The 19,916-nt window shown below is 38.7% G+C and overlaps 1 protein-coding gene across 1 annotated transcript in view; it reads left to right on the top strand.

The window, feature by feature from the left end:
* The first annotated feature begins 2,919 nt into the window (after nt 1–2,919).
* TXLNB (taxilin beta) overlaps nt 2,920–19,916 on the top strand; it is a 41,095-nt gene continuing 24,098 nt past the window's right edge. Inside the window, exons 1-3 of the mRNA XM_032408297.1 lie at nt 2,920–3,349; nt 11,487–11,578; nt 16,010–16,180. Of these exons, the coding sequence (XP_032264188.1) occupies nt 2,920–3,349; nt 11,487–11,578; nt 16,010–16,180 (693 nt within the window). The remainder of the gene's footprint in view (nt 3,350–11,486; nt 11,579–16,009; nt 16,181–19,916) is intronic.

A 19,916-nucleotide genomic window follows, 5' to 3' on the forward strand; every position in this document is an offset into this window, starting at 1 on the left:
AGATGCCACCAAACTCAGCGCCAAGACAGCCACCTCCATTTGTATTTCAAATTTTACAAACAAACCAATGACATCAGAATTCAAGTAGTTCTCCCACCTCCTTTTTGTTATGCCTTTGGAATTTCCCCCCATGATTCCTATGAGAAATCTGACGCTAATTAGACTAGCATAAGAAGGGAAAAAAAGATGAATCATGGACCACACTGGAAACAAACTAAGGAATAAGAAAATATGATCTCTGCCCAAAAGAATAACGGTGAAAAATTGCGTTAACAGAGGGGCTTATAGAGAGAGTTTAAATTTTTTAAAGGATAAAACATGGAGAGTCTGATATCTATCAGCTGTTTCTCTTTCCCCAGACACTTGCCCCAGAGACAGCTACTGAAACTTGGGTGTATTTCTCTCTTGCTGTGTCATACACTGTTCCTTTCCCTCCCCACCCCCTCCCTGCTCTCCTGCCGCCTGGGTGCCTGTGTGCGTGTGTGTGTGTGTGTGTGTGTGTGTGTGTGTGTGTGTGTGTGGTTTCTCTCTCCCTTGAAAGAACACAGCTGCCTGTCTCCTGTTGTTGCCGCTCCTCTGACTAGCTTTTTGCAGCCTCTTGCCTCTCCTTCTCTTTCTGCTTAGCTCCTTGTCTTCTGGTAAGTGTGACAAACACTCCCCCAAGCCCTGTGAGAAGGTGTAGGATGCGGTTTGTGGTGTTTGAAACTTGCAACTTTGAGATTGCTGCTGAACTGTGGAAGAACTTTCCATTGTTTTATTTATAATTGAAATGTGTTACTCAGGAAGGGATGTGTGTGATAATCTGCTGGGTTCCCCATACAAGTGAAAAATTCTCAGAGGAGCAAAAAAAAAAAAAAAAAGGCAATAAAGTGTATTAAGAAGATAAAATTTAGAAATAATTTCTTGCTGTCAATTCAAACGGAAAGGAACAACTTAAAAGTAGTGAAGTTCTTTGACTTTTTTTCCCCTCTTGTTGATTTATCTTGAGGCTACTTTTAGGAATTGAGTTGTCTTGTGGTTTACAATGACTCAGTTATTCTGTTTTAAAGTAAATGTGGGCTTTGAGTTTAAAGGATATCCGTGGAATTAATATTAAAAACATCAATGGCTGTGGCCTCTGAGGAATGAAGAATAAATCAAATACAACCCAACTTTTGTGTTTAGACTAACCGTACTAAAACTCCTGTGAAAAGTCAGTTTTAAATTCATTGCTTTGAATTTGGGGTTTAACTTTAGATTTTATTCCTTCCTCAGAAGGCTCCCTAACACTTTAAAACCCACATATGTATTTAAGCCAGTACATGTTTACTGCTTTTAGTTCTGATTTTAAAAGGATTCTCTTCCCTTGATTTTTGAAGAAGAAGTGCTAAATGTCATGGCTCCTTTTAGAAGAGCTTAAAATAACTTCTGGCTGGACAGCAGGTGCCATGTATCTTTCTCAGAGTTTAGGGGAGGCATAAGTTATATATAGATGAGTGTGCCCAACAAGTAGGGGTCAGGATAAAGAAATGCCAGTGATGAAAACAATAAGGCTGTTTACTGCATCATTTGATAATAAAGTCGGTGCATTAAAGTGGGTAAGAGAAAAAAAGTACTTCCTTCGAAGTGAACGAGTACTTGATGAGGGCCATCAGTGGGCGGCACTGGCTGTAGGCTGAATTTTCCATTCTTACTGTGGTCCAAGCACTTGACATCCCCTGCCATGAGAACAAGAGAAAGAAGCTGTGCAGTGCATGGAACAGTATGTTTTTGTTTTTCCTCTTGGGCCACCACAACAGCAAAACTTGTGCATTATGAGAACCCCGTCATATTTCTATGCTGTTAATTAGCAGCATTGCCATTAGATACCATTGACAAATAAAATGCACCATCGCTTAAAAGTCTAAGTCAACTCTATTGCAACCCAAGAAATGGAGATAGCCAGAAATCCTGGTATTCTTTGACTGAGCTTGTACTTCAGGCCCTATTTCCAAAGAGGCCATATTATATGTGGATTATTTCCCAAGTTCATTCCCTTCCTATTCATTAAACATTACTATTTCTTAAAAATTACAAAGTTATCCTAGAGCTTCTTGACTGAGAAAAAAAGGGTTGTAATCTGTTTTTTTTTTTCCTAAAAGAAAGTCAGTTTTTATATTGGAACAAAAAAGTATTATTGAAATTCAAGAAATTATTATTATGACCATCACCATGGTTCCAAACTAGTTTGTTGGTTAATTTGTACCTTCCTCCATTCTCCGTTTTATTCCAAAAATGAAGCTAGTTTGAAACTCAGAAAATGTATCTTGCTGATGGATAATTATGTGTTGCTCATCTGAGAAAAGGAAAATACCTGAAAAGCAAGAAAGTATTTCCTGTATATAGTATAATAATTCATTTATATCAATGTACTCATATTTATCAAATCTTGACTTATGAATTAGAATAGAGTTTAGGACTGCTGTTGTTATGAGTGATTTTAGTAAGTTCAGTTGCTCTCGTATTAAATGTTTTCACTTAGAAAAAAAATAACAGCACTTTAAACATTTTAAATATAGACATCTATGTACTTCCAATGACCATAAATCTACATAGAATAATGTAAGAGAATGGTAACAGAGGTTGGCTTAAGCAATATGACAAATATAACATGAAAAACAATATCTTGAATTACTCCATTAATGTCAATCATAGGAATTTCTACTGGAATTTAAAGACCAAAACCAAAAATACGCTAATGTTATGACTCGCTTTGGAAAAATGGCTTTCCACTGTTTCTACCTAATTAATTGAAATATCAATGGTTTGTGAAAATACATTCATGCTATGTTAGAAACTGTAATTAGTAGGTGCCCTTTTGGGGATATCCTTACATTTTACATATAACTGGGTTAACTATATAAAATTTGACTATGCTTACCACTAGATACTACTCCCAGTATGGAGACGAATCACTCTGTACAGCTCTCAGGAGAACCCCAGTCAACACCTCCAGGGGAAAGTTCATCATTACCCAATCAAAATGGCTTGGAGAAGCAAGATGATAAGGATTCCTCAACCCCTCTTCAAGCACCAGAGGGGAAGACAGGTGTGCAGTCTGAACAGGGAGCTCATGATATCTCTGAGGAGTTGAATCGACAATTAGAAGACATAATTAATACCTATGGGTCTGCTACTGAAAAAGAGGGTCCCACCAAGACAAAGGAGCAGCCTGAGAACATAGAACCACCCGACAATGAGGATGGGGACTGTGATGAGGCCACTGAAGAGACAGAGAGAGAACCCATGGCTTCTGGAGAGCCAACCACAGCCAAAGAGCCTGTCAGCAATAAAGAGCAAAAGTTGGAAAAGAAAATCCTAAAAGGATTAGGCAAGTAGTTATGTTCTAATGCATGACTTTTCTTTGATGGTTCCTAAAAAGGGGCACTTCCTCCAACCTTTACTAAAAGCCACATCTTATTTTTGGATTACTGTAATAGCTTCCTTCAGGGTCTCCCTACACTTTCCTTGCTATACTTGTGTTTAGCCGCTTCCCCTCAAAAGAGAGAAAGTGAACTTTTCAACATGTTACTCACTTACCCTGTCTCCCCAATGGTTTCCCACTGCTCTTAGGACAAAGACTAAAATTCTTAACATGGTCTTTCAGGCCCTAATGGTCTAACCCAAACCAGTCTCTCTAGCTTTATCTCCTATCACTCTACCCCACAATATCTCCTTCCTGAACTCCCTATCCCTATCACCACCACTACTACTACTGCCTCATTGCTCATCATTCTGATCTTCTCTATGAGTTTTTTGAACATAGCATACTCCATCCCCCACAAAGCCCACATACATCCTATTTTCTCTACCTAGAAATCCTTAAAGTTCAGCCCTTTGGGCACTTAACATTTAGCTTACAATTCAAATGGCATTTTCTTAGCCCAACCCTAGATAAGGTCTTCTTGTTTTCTGTTTCTGTTGTACCGTGTATCTTTCCTTCTTTGAATTTAGCAGCTTTTGAGACTGTACATTTACTTTTTGTGATTATTTGGTTAATGCATGTCTTCTTTTAGCTCTTTCAGATCAAGAACAGGGACTGTGTGTGTATTCAGACATCACTGGATGCCTAGTGTCTAAGATAGTGGATGACACCTGCTAGGTGCTCAATAAATATTTGTTATAAGGACGAATGAACAAGGGAATGAAAGGAAAATTACTTAAAGCAAAGCTAGTGGAATCTGGATTTAAGCAAAATATAAATATAGAGACGGTTTTTTTTTTAAGATTTTATTTATTTGACAAAGAGACAGAGAGAGGAAACATAAGCAAGGAGAGTGGGAGAGTGGGAGAGGGAGAAGAAGAAGAGGGATCAGGACCTGAGCCAAAGGCAGACGCTTAATGACTGAGCCACGCAGGTGCCCCTAGAGATGGTTTGTATATAAAATGATTGTCAATTAGATCACTGAGTAGTATGTTCTATTACTATATAAAATATTTTTTATTTCACAAAACTTTAAAAATGTATCAATTATAGAATGTCAAAAATTGCACAGAATAATTTTACTCTCATTAGTTTATTGATTCAGCAAATATTTATTAATGCCTCAACTTTATGAGGTACTGTGCTAGGTACATAAAGATAAATAAGTCAGCAAGGCCCTTTGGTTAAGTAGCTCTAAATATGGAGAGAAAAACAGACATGTAATCTAACTGTTATATAGGATAAATGCTAAGAACAGGCATGGGAAACTTGTTAGGAGACCATGAGGGATTCTACACCAAAAATGGCTGTTAAAGAAGGATGAGAGAGTTATTTTTTTAGCTACTAGTGAAAGCATGTTACTGTACATAGGAGAGCCCCTCTGCCTGTCTTCCTTGGTGAATTTCACTATGACACTCAGTACAAATACCACCTCCTATATGGTACATTCCCAGACATGCCCAGCTAGAGTTAGCATCACCTTCCTTACCTCTCCAACAAATTTTCTGCATCAATCATTTGTTTATACACCTGCCTCCCAAGGGAGGTGGAGAATCTATCAGGGACAGCTATAATGTCTTATTCATTTCTGGAAGATAGTGTGGCAAAGTGAAAGATCATGGGCACTGGAGTCAGAACTGTGTTCAGATTCCAATAACAAGCTATCTATAAATCCCAAAATATGTCTCTGATGGCATGGGATATCACTATGGTACTTAAAACCCATTGCGGGCAATGCTTTCAAGAAGGGCTAGAAGACACATTTAAATAGGACACATGATTCACCCAACATAAAGAATAAAATAACCCAAATAATACTTTAAATATATCTACCAAGTTGCAAAGTGCAAGACTGGAATCACTCAAGTGTTTTGGATCTTTGGGAAAGAGAATAAAGTTGCTCTGTGTTCAAAAGCTGTTTTTCCTTATTTATCCAAGACATCTCAGAAATGTCCCTTTGTATTAGTCATTGTTAAACTTCCCATAAGACAGTACATAATCACAGCGTGGAGGGTTATGATTTCAAGTGTTCCTAACCCAGAAAGTTCTTTTGCTTTATCACTCTACAACTATTTATACAGAGGAATGTGTTATGTGTTGTATTGGGATATGAAAAAATTAGGGGTAAAATTAAAGATGACCAATTATGGTTTCTTCTCTGTCTTCCATGAGTTATTTCAAAATCTATAGTAACCATCTAATCACCAAATAATCAAAATAATTGTAGAGAAAGAAAACATTCCACAACTCTAATTCTGCCACTATCTCCAAGTTACCAGATTTCAACTGAATGTTTGATCAGAACCAATGACTGTGAAGCCGGGTGCCCACTTGTGTCCACCCTAACTACATGTATGTGAATGCTGACCCTCCCATGCCATTCCTCCAAACACCATCAGCATATTCTTCTAAGCACTATAATGTTTCAGCTACATTATGGGACTTAAACACTTTTAGGCTAATCTAAATATGCAACCACCATTTTAAACATGATTTCAGCTGTCTGCAAGTAGCTTTAGCAGGCTACTTAGCTGTTTATTGTCTAGACCAGTGGTTTTCAAACTTAACTGTGCATTAGAATCAAATACAGAATTTATGAAAAATGCTGTTCCTGAGTATAGAAATTCAGAATTGGGAGGACTGGAGTGGAGCCAAAGTACCAAGGGTGATTCTGATACAGATAGATTGTGGAAGCAATGATTTTGTTGTTTCAGAAAGTTCTTCCTCCATCCTTTTGAAGAAAAAGTGAAGTGCTGGCTGTGGTCTTCTGTAGAATCTATTTGGACCTTTTATAGAATTTTAGTAAATCATTTGACCAGTACCTGAAAATATATCCTTAGATTTTGCTTAGGTACTTGATCAAAGACAAGTCTTTCATTATTGCATGTTTATCAGATAATATCTGCTTTATTGGTATTTTTGAGATGCTGAAATGTTCTGGCTCTCTAACCCAAAATTTTCCATCGTATATACTTTGGGATATTTGAGATTTCAGACAAAGTTAAAGTTCCCTTACTGCCAGAATTCTCTGACCTTTAATATATACAATGAAAATCTGCAGTAGAGACGGGCATAGTTTACAACATTTCCTGGACTTACTGGACCAAAGACACCCTTCTTTCATAGAACACCTTTGATTATTTGGGAAATGTCTCTACAACCCAAGTGCCCAGGACTTGTTTTTCCTTTAGAGACTGCATATCCTCCCACAATCGACACACTATACACCAGAGCAGTTGGAGGAACATTTTTAAATCTCTTTAGTTGATAGAGTCACTTTCCCCTTGGCATCTGAATTGAAAGAAACAAAAACAGATTCCCCAATAGACAGCACCCTGACACATCCTGTCAACATCTAAAGTAACCCCCTTATCTCCCCCACCCCATCCTCCAGACTAACAAATGTCTTATTAATCACTTCTCTGCCAACAGTACGTGGGCTGCACCAGCACCCCATAGTAATAAGCACAGAACAATGATAAAATATAATATACATTCTGACATTCAGGTTGATAACTGATTGAGTAGGAAATCAGAGGTTTGAAGCATAAGCCTGGGAGGAAAACAAAGCTGATCCACAGGTCCAGTCTGAGTTCAGAATACATCTAGTCAGCCCACTAATTTTATAGACAGGGAAATTGAAGCTTAGAGAGTTTAAGAGTCTACAAAAAAGGTTACTCAACTAGTTGATGCGATCGTGAGATTAGTCATAAAGAAAGCAAGGGGGCAGAACTGAAGTCACTAATATTGCAGGATTGAAGAGACATACAAACTAACTGGTATATTGGTTAAGGAGCATTTACCATAGCTCAGTTAATGGTTTGTCTTTAGTTACAGGTGACTTTCATTTGTACCTTCAGAGGACCTTGACTAGGACAGTGGATTCTGAAATGTCTTTAGAAAGCCATTTACTTACTCTTCCTTAGAATGGGCACTTTCCCAGATGATTTGTTTCTCCATTTTAGCTTGATTGCTAGTTTCACTGTGAAAGGGGGATAAACTGTTGCCTGGATACAAATGCTAAATTTTTGGAAGAGATGGTAGGAGACCAGAAGAATTCAGGGAAAAGAGGAATCAACAGAGACTGCAAGGTTCATGAGTAGAGTCACAGGGAAGCTAGATTTTAGGCCATGTCCTAAACAGAGAGAGAGGTTTAAAAATAGGTCAAATGGGAGAGAAAACTATAACTTGAGCAAAATGATTAGCACTCTCTTCTGATCAGAATTAAGAATAGATGTATTCATTTCCTACCGTTCTTCCTGGTATTTTTCTTTTTCACTAAGGTTTTGCTTTATTTTGTTTTCTCTGGAATAATCTCCTCATCATTAGACTCTTGAAGGTTTTTTTTTTTTTCCTTTTAAGAAAGTTTTCTTTATAGTTATAGCCAAGAAATTGCTAATAGTTCAAACATATCATCAACTGACCTAATAAGAAGTCCAGGTCCTCTCCCCAACTGAGTGAGAGGCCAAAGTTCCAAGTACATATACCAAGGTGACTAAAACACAGAAGATATAAAATGTTGGTCAAATAAAAACAATACAGAGTAGGCAGTATTTTCAAAACTGATAAGCCATTAAAACCAAGCAAAACAAACAAAAACCAGACTATGAGAGGTGACAATGAGGGATAAGAGAATCTTGATAAATTTTAAAAGTCTGCTGTTTTTTTTTCCCCAAAACATATTGGGAAGACAAAGATACCATCCAAACATTGTTAATATTGTTGTTGTCTAAATCAAGCTAAAAATGGTTAAAATTATTCCAGTCATGGAATCAACAAATCCTAAATGCTAAACTCAGAACCCATTTAGTCAACTTAATAATTTTATAGACAGGGAAATTTAGGCCCAGAGAGTTGAAGACTCTATAAAAAAGTCACTCAATTAGTCAGGGACACAGTCTGTTCTAGAACCCAGGGTCTAGTCCTTATCCTTAGTCCAGTGTGAATTTAACTACACTGTCCTTTTTATCAACATACACAAATCTTATTTCTCTCAAAAGATACCTATAGATACACAGGAATTATTTGTATCATAGTCACTATTTTTAAATTGTGTTAGAAAACAAAATTAACATTGAAATATGAATCTGGGTCTAACATTTGAAACAGAACATTCACGATCTTTCCCAGCTTTAAGCTTCTGCCATAACACATGGAAATCAGGAAGGGGAAAGAGAGTCACACTTGTGTGTCCAAGACCAAATTTTAGCCCCAAATTTCTAGAAGATAATTTTGGAAGAGAAAAAGCCAGGTTTTAGACACTCATCGAATCCACATAAACTTAGTATAAACAGTTATCACTATGCGAAAAGTTTAAGAAAAATCCCAGTCCTCATTTATATAGCTGATTTCATTATCTCAATTTAAATGTTTTAATTTCTTTGATGTAAAAATCATTCCTTTGTATTACAATACTCCCTCAGTCTACAGCTGTGCCATTGGCCATAGCCATGTGTGACATGGCTGTTCTTGTTGCTCAGGTGGTCCTACCTCCTTGTAGACTTACTACTAACTGACTATTTTGTGGAGGGATGGCCATATGCCCTTCATGTGCCTTCTCCAGCTTTAATGGGGACTTCAGGTCTGTCCCTTGCTTTCTTTATGACTAATCTCACAATCACACTGCTTTGGAATGACACATTGGGGAAAAGGCAGGTCATTCCCTCCCAATAAAATGTCCCTAAAAAAAGTCAGCTTGTCTCTTCTGTCTGACACTATCACCAAATGACCCCATTTCTGTAGAACTGTAATTACAGCCTTTATTAGAAGATGAGCAATCTCTGTCTATTCCTCTTCTCCTCCATAATCCCACACAGCATTCTAGTCCAGCAAACCAATGGAAGTTTAAAAATTAAGCTCCCTGATGTCACAAATTTATTCATTCTGTACATGCTTATCTCCAATTTCCTGGGTTTTTGTGTTGTTGTTGTTGAAGGGCAAAATCATTTTTGAAGGATAAATTGATGCTTCTGAATGTTGACCTTCTACACAAAATAACGGGGCATGAGAGCAGAAAGATACCTCAGTGAGTGTGCCCCAAACAAAACAGAACAAAATGAAACCCTCTTCTCACAGTTAAAGAAAATAAAAAAGAAAGAAGGTACTTCGTGTGGAGAGAAAAAGAGACCCATTGGACTCACCCAAATGTTTCTATCTCCCCCAAATGAGACACATAATGGTTTTATGTGACCATACCCCTACCGAGAGGTATCCTGAGCATATACTCAGAGGCACAGGTGAGAGTAAGACCTGTCTGTCCTCCAGTCAATCACAGAGTTGTCTTCAGGACAGTGTTCATTTAATTTACGTGCTACTAGTGGGCACAGGTTGGCTTTGCTTTGTTCCACTATTACTGACATTTACTGAGAACTTGCCATGGACCAAACATGATCTGGGTCCTGGGCCAAATCTGATCCACAACGATCTCTTTCTTCTAATAGACGACACTCACTCGGGACAACAGTCTTCATGTGGGACCCTGTCCCAGACTGAAGACAAGGGTGAAGGGATGTCACATCCTTCCCTGTTGCTCGAGAAATAGCTCTGAGCACAGGCACAGGAGAGGTGGGGCAGCACGATAAGCCACAGGCCATAATTGGAGAGCTGGCGGGCACTTCTCACACCCACCTTCTCCCCGTCGTAAGCCATGTCTCTAATCCGAACTGACTCACTGGGCAGAGATGGACAAAACCAGCTGTTAGGAATGAGGTCATGTTTTTTAAGAAAAAGTTTCCTTTTATTTCTCTGGGTTTCCTGGCATCCAAATTCCACATGGGAATGAAGTGATTTAGAGCAAGTAGACAAACCTTGGATCCAAGCCTTGGCTCTGCCAGTACGAATTATGTAACTTTGGCCTTCACTGGGCCTTAGATTTTTAATCTATAAAATTAACCAGTTGTCTGGATACTCTTTAAAGTCCTTCTAGACCTAAAATTCTTTGATGCCATTAGAGTTACCAGATTTAGCAAATAAAAATACAGGATGCCAAGGGGAATTTGAACTTCAGTAAACAATGCAAAAATTTTTTTAGTATAAGCATGTCCCATGTCGTATATTTCATACGGTAAGCCTAATTCCATGATTTATCTGCCTCCCCAGGATAAAAGCAAATATTCTGGCAAAAAGGAAATGCCTGTTCTTGGGGAAAGGTTGTCGAAGTTGTTAATATTCTTACATAGATTTACATCAGGAAACGTGGCCTCTACTGTGTGGCTTGACCTTCCTATTCTAATTAGACAGAGTGGCTGTCACTCTGTTCCACCTTGATCAGACTCTTTGAAAAGATATCATCAGTGGTACATGCAGGCCCCAGGGTCCCTCTCGTCCCCACCAACACTCAGCCCAATGGCTACTTGAAAACAAGATTTCCAGGCCCACAAAAAGGCAAACGGGGAGGCTGAGCTGAAGAAGACAAAAGGAAGAACAATGAGGAAAGAGAAGAATCTGAGATTCACTATCAAATAATCATGAACAGATGAGTCTTAAAATGTAGCATAAACTCCAAGTGGGGTCAGAGAAGGAGACTGCCAACAAAGATTAAGGCCTGGGTGGGAAGAAGGAAGGGCCAGGAAGGCTGAACCCATTGTCACAGAGATACAAAAAGGCCTGTGGGGAAGGTCCTCTGTGTCTTGGCTTGGTTTTCCTTCTATGTTGATTTTATTCTCTGCTAGGTAGGAAATATGAGCAGAACATTCCCACCCAAACTTCATGGAATGCATTCATGCACAGAAACAAGACAGTTGGTTCCCCCCAAAAAGAGAAAAAAGGTACTAAAAGAACAAAACCAAAACCCAAAAATGGCAGACTAAACTGTCAAATTTCAGTGCTTTGGGCTGGAATTCTAGAACCGCATGCGTCAATGTTGGCAGTTTGGTGGGCGTCAGAAGTTTTGATTGGCTGCTCTGCTTCTTTTCTTTTAAATTAATCAATGCGGGGAAGGGGTGATATATAAAGTCAGCATTTTTTATTCTTTTGACTATTTTCAAAAGATTTAAAACATTTTTCTAAATGTCTTTATGGTTTTTGTTTTTGTTTTTTTTTTAAGGCAAAGAAGCCAACCTGCTAATGCAAAATCTGAACAAGTTGCAAACACCTGAAGAAAAACTTGATTTTTTATTCAAGAAGTATGCTGAATTGGTAAGATCTCTGATTAGCTTTTTGTGTCCGAAAGATTCAGGCTCTGGTTAGAGCTGAGAAAAGGCCATTCGTTTTTCAGGTACCTCATTAGAGACCATAGCTGGTTACTTCACACAAGCCAAAGCGAGAATCCATAAAAGCAGAATTTTTTTAAAGGAAAAAGAAACAGAAAAACTGAGGAAAAACAGCACAACAAAGAAAGAGGATAGAGTTGGAGTCTATTCTGCCTTCAGTTATATGTGTAATTTGGGGAATGGAAGAGAGAATTAGAGATCATTGAAAATTGTGGATATTTTAAAGTTCTTTTGGGTTTGTAATAAAACAGAAATATACTCGACCTAAAGGCAAACTTTCATTCAGTTCTTATGCCTAGGTGTTTTGAGGGGTCCCCTCAGGAAGGCAGTTGGATGAGTTTATCCTACCCTCGGCTTGTGACACCTTCTCATTTGGTCTTGAAAACTCTATTTGTTCATTCATTCATTCATTCATTCAACCATTCCTTTGTTCTCTTTGATCTACATTCTTCTCCCCAACCCCCACTGTGGTGGTGTTTGATGTGGATTGCTTTGTGCCTAGTTCTAGGTCCTCGCCAGGCAGGATCCCTCTGGATAAGGCCAGTGGGAGGCAGGGAAGCCACTCAGAGACATCAGAGAGTCCGTGAAGGGCACTGCCTCCCCGCCAGTACTCCCACAACGGGTCAGCTGGGAAAAAGAAGAGGGTTCAGTGAGGCCAGCCTCTCTGCCACAGGACTGCCTTCTGAGGTCTGGGCCACTACTCCCCGGGGTGTGCCACCCGCCGCTGGGATGTGACACCCTCTGCCGTGAGGCTAGCCAACGTGCTTCTCTTTCCCATCTTCTTCCTTTTTTTTTTTTTTTTTTCAGATTTTATTTATTTATTTGTCAGAGAGAGAAGCACAGGCAGGGGAAGCGGCATGCAGAGGGAGAAGCATGCTGAGCAGGGAGCCGGTTGCAGGACTCGATCCCAGGACCCTGGGATCATGACCTGAGCCGAAGGCAGACTAAGCCACCCAGGCATCCCTCTGCTTGCTTTCTTTAAAAAATATGTTTTCACTCACTTATTTCTTTTGGACAAGCAGTGACAGGAGTATGACACTAAGTTCACACAGCAAAACGCTTCCTCCAGGCGGCGGGTTGAAGGCAGATTTACGTTGCCGCTAACGAAGTTTCATTCAGAGCCTCTCACCGGCATGGGCCCCTCTGAGGCCCTGGACGCAATTCTCTTTTCTTAATTTTGGGGTTTTTTGTGGGTTTTGTTTTTAAAAGAGGGCCTCCAAAACTGAACGAGCTTCAGGTGCACAAACCCCTCATCTTATCCCTACTGATGGAGTTTAACAAGTGACTTATTTTCTTTCTTTTTCTCTCTAACTCTCGTCCTGTGGTCCCCATTCGTCCCTTTATTCCTGTCACGTTGCCGCATCTTCTTGGGCTGAACTGTCCTGCAATAGACCCGGAGGGACTCTGAAACCCTGAGTCACTGGCTGGTTGTTTAACTCTGCCAATACTTTTTAATTGTTTTTTAATCACATAAACCCCACATCACGATGATATGAGAAATGCTGCAGACACAAGCAAACACATCTCTAATCCCATAACCTAAAACACAAACTTTGATTTATCCGTCTTCATTCCCATTCATTCTGCTATGTATGCAGAGATACTTTTTATAACAATTACTTCCATAAGGTACATATATAATTTGGTATCCAGTTCTGTTGGCTCATACGACAGACATTTGCCCATGTAGTTTAGAGTCTTTATAATTATATTTTGTAATAGTTATGTCATTTTCCAGGAAGTGGCCATTATCTCCTGGGTCTCTAATATGGGAACATTAGATTCTGTCCACTGTTTGCTTTACCAAATAACTGCTGCACTGAACATCGTCGTGCATTAGATCTGTTCCTTCTCCTTCATTTTATGATCTATGATCCCAATCCAAAATGGGGATTACTGAATCAAACAGTATGAATGCCTTTTGTTTGTTTAGGGGTTTTTTAAATGGTCATAGCACTTTCTAAAAGAATGGTAGAAATTTATATAGCGAGTATCAGTGTATCAACTTGTTTTTTCGTAGCTTGCTTAATGTTAGCTATTAACCGTCCATGAGCAATTTCAACACCATAAAATAAGTAGGTTTCAAAAATATTTTTCCCAAAAGTAAGGCCCCCATTCTCACTGACATGTCCATCCTTGTTCTCTTCTGTATTTTCCACATTGTTATCCCTTCGATTTACCTCCTTCTACCAAAGCCATTCATGTTTCGTTTCTAGTGCCATGCTCCATACTTGGCTGGACTGGGCAGCATTCCAGCCTCGTCCGGAAAGCCACGTGGGGTGCTGCAGCCCACAGCAGCAAACCAGAGAAGCATCACTTCTCCCGTCTGTCTGAGATTTTCTTCCTGGGCCACAGCTGTTCACCCTAGGAAATCCCTCCACCTACTCACCCTCCCAGTCAGGAGTCACCCGACAGAGGTTATCTTTCCAGAGAGCCTACTCAACTCAAGCGTTACTTACTATACTTTGGCATTTATATCATGTCCTATAATAAACTTTAAAACCCAAAAGATCATTCTATAAAAAATGAATAGGAGAAAATTGGCCAAAAACCCATTACATTTCCTTTTCAGAAAGGAAAAATTATGAATAATTTCAATCTTTTACCTGGGGACTAAAACCTATTTCATTGCTCACTGATTTGGACATTAATATAGAAGGTGTCCGACGTGTAAGTATTACCATAGAATAAATCATCAAATTCAAAGCTGTGAATCAAACTGCCACTCTAGCTAACTCACCCTTGCAGATTCTGAATCCTGTAATATTACCTACTATTGTTTTCATTAACAAATAAGGATACATTTATTAATAAAGATACCACATGACCTGGAAGAAATAGTTTTTCTAAGTTTCCTCAGTTTTAATGTAGTTACAACAAATCACTAATACTATTCTGATTTAGTAATTGGCATTAATTTTACTTTTTTAACTTAATAATAAAAAAGAGAGAGCAAGAAAAAGAGCAGATAAAAATCCAATATGCCTGTCACAATAGTATAGAAGTGCCATGGTGTCTAAGTGCATCGTTAAATCACTAAGCCAGGAAGTATCTGACTGAAGTTGACTCAGTTGCAATATGTTTGTTTTCATTCATTAAGCAACCATATATGTATTCACAAGCCTGAAGTATTTGAATAAAATTAGCCATGCTCTTAAAAAAATTGTCAGAAAGTTAAGGGCTTTTATTTAGAGCAAAGCAAGATAGACCTAGCTAAATGTGAAACGTATATGACTTTGCAGTAAAACTAGAACATTACCTCGTTGATAAGCAAGCAACTTCCAACTTATGAAACACATGTAAAGTATCTTCCTCCTGGCACTCAGGTAGACCCACATGGGGCAATGCTCCCTCATCAGGGCCAATAGTCGATGTATGTCTGGAGATATTATGGATGTTACGATTGTGGGAGGTGATCCTGGCATCCAGTAGGTCAGGGACCTACATCCAGTAGGTAGGCTAAACAGCCTGTGATGCCCAAGATAGCCCTCCACAGCAAGAAATTATGTGGCCCAATATTCTAAGTGCTAAGGTTGAGAAACCCTGACATATGATTTACTCTTCAAAAGATAAAGTCTAAATCATAATGGCAATAACAATAATAACAATATCTAAATTTCAGAAAAAGATAATAGATCATTCAAAATCCAAATATACTCTCTCTTAATGATTTATTGGCCATAAGCATGGAGGCTGGGGGTGGTCAGAGGGCAGGGCATGTTACAGGTACTTGCCATTCACGCTGCTGAATTGTGCAGCAGCTACCTCTGAAGCTCTGGTGGAAAATCACCAATGGTAGGTAGTCGAGAGGTTCTTTCTCTCTTCTCTCCCTGTTTCACAAACCACAGACTTCATCCTCCATTTACCAGGAGGTTGTTTTATGCTTTCCTAATTTTAAAAGAATAGTTGCTATAAGATTGTTTTGAGAAAGAACTGTGAGCACAAAATATACACCAAGCAGACACACCGTTGACCATTGCACCAATGCAAGGCATTATCGTGAATTCTGACAGCCTACAGATTCCAAGACATGCCCTTCTCTATTGACCAGTATCACTAGAGAGATTCAAGAGAAAGAAAATGATTTCTAGACCACCAAAAAGAAGATCAGAGTAAGAAGGGATCATTATAATGATAAGGAAAAACCTATAAATGATATGCTCTAAAAGCCGTATCTACAAGTATCGCAAAGTCCCATTTGTTAAGTTTATTTGATTGCAGAGGGGCGGTGACAATAGCAAAAAATGATTCCAACAACCACAGAGTGATCTTTAGGTATTTCCTCTTTTGCTGCTTTTCTAACAACTCAAAAGCAATTCCTGCCATTTTCTTTTATGTTTGCACCTCTCGTGTCTAGCTGGATGAACATCGCACTGAGCAAAAGAAGTTAAAGCTCTTACAAAAGAAACAGGTACAAATCCAAAAAGAAAAGGACCAGTTACAAAGTGAACACAGCAGAGCTATCCTTGCTCGAAGCAAACTGGAGAGTCTATGCCGAGAGTTGCAGAGACACAACAAGACACTGAAGGTATGTATCACCACACTCTGAATAACACACTTTCTGGCATGCTGCATAGACAAAGGCTTCTGCCACTCATGGAAAGAGCGTGAGTTTCTGACCTCCAGTAAATTATTTTAATTCCCCAAGCCTGTTTCCTCGTCCCTAAAATGGGGATTACCTACTTCACCATGTGGCCAGGGAGAAATTAAATGAGGTCATATATGTAGAGTGCTCCGTGGTACCTGACACAGAGCAGGCTCCCAATAAAATGTGTGCCATCCCCCTTGCTTTTTTATTACCTTGAGTTTGTTTTCTTTTTCAAGATAAGACTCAGTTCTACTCTTTAAAATACGAATTTGTAAAAATTCAACAGTTTTTGTATTATAATGAAATCTGCAGGACACGAGAAAAATGGACACAAAGCTAACAGCAAGATTGAGAACCAAAATGTCAATAGTCAGCTGAAAAAGAAGCTGCTTGAAAAAACACTGAAGCTCTTCAGACTTAATCATTCAATCTAAAAATAATAGACTGATCACTCCATTCAGTCTGCATGGGTTTCATTAATTACAGCATAAGCCTATAGCAGTATGCCTAATTTGATTACACACAGACACTAGCTCCATTCAATGAAGCAAGATGCAGGCTCTCCAAGAGAATACTGCAGGCGTCCACAATCCCCTTTCCAGCCGAAGATCTTAAAGCTTTTGACAAACAATAATTAATTAGACACCAATATTTCTGTGAGATAGTTATTATTACATACGTTTAAAAGGAGATCCTTTAAGAGGCAGAGAGATTAAGATCACTGCTGAGTTTGCACAACAGACTTGGGAAGAAAGCTGGAAGAGAACCATGGCTCTTCATATTCCAGACTGGTTTCAGATATCTGGGAAATGGAAGGCCAGCGGGATGAACTATAACTCTCAGATCACAAGTTGTAGGAGAAGGGCTTCTGGCATGTCTTCAATCATTGCACTAGCGACAATCAGAAATGCCGGTTAAATGGGGGCCTGGGGATGGGAGCAGTATTCGACGTACATACTCAAGTAAACAGCACTGTTTGTTTCCATAAGTAGTGATATATTGTAAGGAGATAAAAACTAAATCCGATATAGTGGAAAGATTATAAACAAAGATGTTTAAAGAATGGGATGGAACGCCTGGGTGGCTCAGTCGGTTAACTCTGAATTTTGGCTCAGGTGGTGATCTCAGGGTCATGAGATCCAGCCCTGTGTGGGGCTGCAGACTGGGCATGAAGCCTACTTAAGATTCTCTCTCTCGGGGCGCCTGGGTGGCTCAGTTGTTAAGCGTCTGCCTTCGGCTCAGGTCACGATCCCAGGGTCCTGGGATCGAGCCCCGCATCGGGCTCCCTGCTCGGCGGGAAGCCTGCTTCTCCCTCTCCCACTCCCCCTGCTTGTGTTCCCTCTCTCGCTGTGTCTCTCTCTGTCAAATAAATAAATAAAATCTTTAAAAAAAAAAAAAAGATTCTCTCTCTCCCCCTGCCCCTCTCCCCCTAAAATAAATAAAGAAATGAATAAAATAAAGAATGGGATGATGTAGCTTGTGCTCTTTGGATAGCATCCAAAGACAGAATGATGAAAGTGGCAGGAGACCCCATCAGTATAGCCACACAGCCTCACTAATGGCCTCCAGTTATGGACAATGAAGTTAAGTATCATTATTGTGCCAGGACTTGTGCTAAATGCGCTAAATAACATGTTATTTAATCTTCACAACAACCTTGCAAGGGTTAATAGCTCCATTTTATTGCTGAATAAACTGAGACTCAGCAATCCAAATCAGTTGTCCAAGGTCATGCATATATTATCAAAATCAGGCTTCAAATTCAAAACATTTTTCCGGGTTCTTCCTCAGTTTTTCTTTAACCCATGGATTATTTAGAAGTGTTGCTTAATTTTTATAGCCCATCATACATGGTCTATCTTGACGAACATGCTATACACACTTGGAAAGAAGGTGTGTTCTTCAAATGTTAGGTATAATTTTGCATAAGCAACAATTAGCCCTAGATCATTTAGGTTTTTACTGAATTTTTGTCTAGTTGTTCTGTCAATTGTTGAGGAAATCTCCTAGTATAATTTAAAATCTAGTATAATTGGGGAACGGTCTACTTCTTTTAATTATGTAGATGTTTGCTTCGTGTATTTTGAAGTATTAATTTGACAGGTATACACATTCGTGATTGTTATGTCTCTTTGATAAATTGTGTTATCACTATGAAATGTCCTTTGGTAATAATCTTTACTTGATGTCTACATTATCTGATATCAATAAAGCCCCTCCAGTTTTCTTATTCTTATTGTTTGCATGGCATATCTCTTTCCATCCTTATTTCCAAACCTGGGCCTTTATATTTAAAGTGAGCCTCTTGTAGACAGTATATAGTTAGACCTTACTTATTTTCATTCTTATGATATCTATCTGTTAGAGTACTAGTCCATTAACATACAGTGTAATTATCAGTGTGGTTGGATATGCTTCTACTATTTTATTATTTATTCACTATTTGCCATCTCTGTTTTCTGGTCCTCTGTTCTTTTCCCACTTTCCTTTGCATTATTTGAATATTTTAAAAATTCCATTCTAATTTATCTCTTGGTTATACTTCTTTGTATTTTCAGTGGTTGTGCTGTGATTACTTAAACATTCTTAACTTTCCAGTCTACCTGGAGTTAATACCGTCTCACTTTATGTAATGTGTAGAAACACTGCAACCTAAATAGGTCCATTTACTGACCCCTCCCTTCAAACTATAATTGTTATATGTATTACATTTACATACATTTATAAAGCCCATGAGGCAATGTTATAATTTTTACTTTAAATGATCCTATTACATTTCTTTAAAAATTAAAGGCAAAAACTGTCTTCTTTATTTACCCAGATATTTACCATTTCTGACACTTTTTATTCCTCCTGAACCTTCAACTTTCTGTCTGGTGTCATTCCCTTCAGCTTGAAGAACTCCCTTTAGTATTTCTTATACTAGTCTGCTGGCAATTAATTCTCTTATTTCTTTTTTTTTAATCATTAAAATGTCTTTATTTTGCTTTTATTTTTGAAGGCTATAGTCATTGGATATAAAATTCTGGGTTGGCAAGGGTTATTTTTTTCTTTCTCTCTCTCAGCCTTTTATAGGTTCTGCATTCTGTAATCTAACCTCCACAATTTCTGATGAAAATCAACAATAATTTGAATTGTTGTCCCCCAGTATGCAATATGCCATTTAACTCTGGCTACTTTCAAGGTTTTTCTACTGATCTTTGGTTTTCAGAATTTTGACTTCTTTATATTTAGCTGCAGTTTTCTTCATACTTATCCTATTTGGGATTGGCTGAGTTTCTTGTATCTGTAATTTATGTCTTTCACCAATTTTGGTAAAGTTTCAACCATTTTTCTTCAAGTATTTTTTATGTCTCATTCTCTCTCCTTTCCTTCTAAGATTCTAACTTCATGTGTGTTAGGCCTTTTTTTCTTAAGATTTTATTTATTCGTTTATTTATTCAGAGAGAGAACAAGCAGGGGGGAGGGGCAGAGGGAGAAGCAGACTCCCCACTTAGCAGGGAGCCCTAAGCTCAGGGCTTGATCCCAGGACCCTGGGGACTTAACCAACTGAGCCACCCAGACACCCCTGTTAGACCTTTTGCTATTGTCCCATAGGTCCTTCGGTCTCTCATATGTTCTTCACCAATCTTTTTTCTTCTATCTTCAGATTAGATCATTTATATTGGTTTAGCTT

Source organism: Phoca vitulina, unplaced genomic scaffold, assembly GCF_004348235.1.
Source record: "Phoca vitulina isolate PV1807 unplaced genomic scaffold, GSC_HSeal_1.0 scaffold9, whole genome shotgun sequence".
NCBI lineage: Eukaryota > Metazoa > Chordata > Mammalia > Carnivora > Phocidae > Phoca > Phoca vitulina.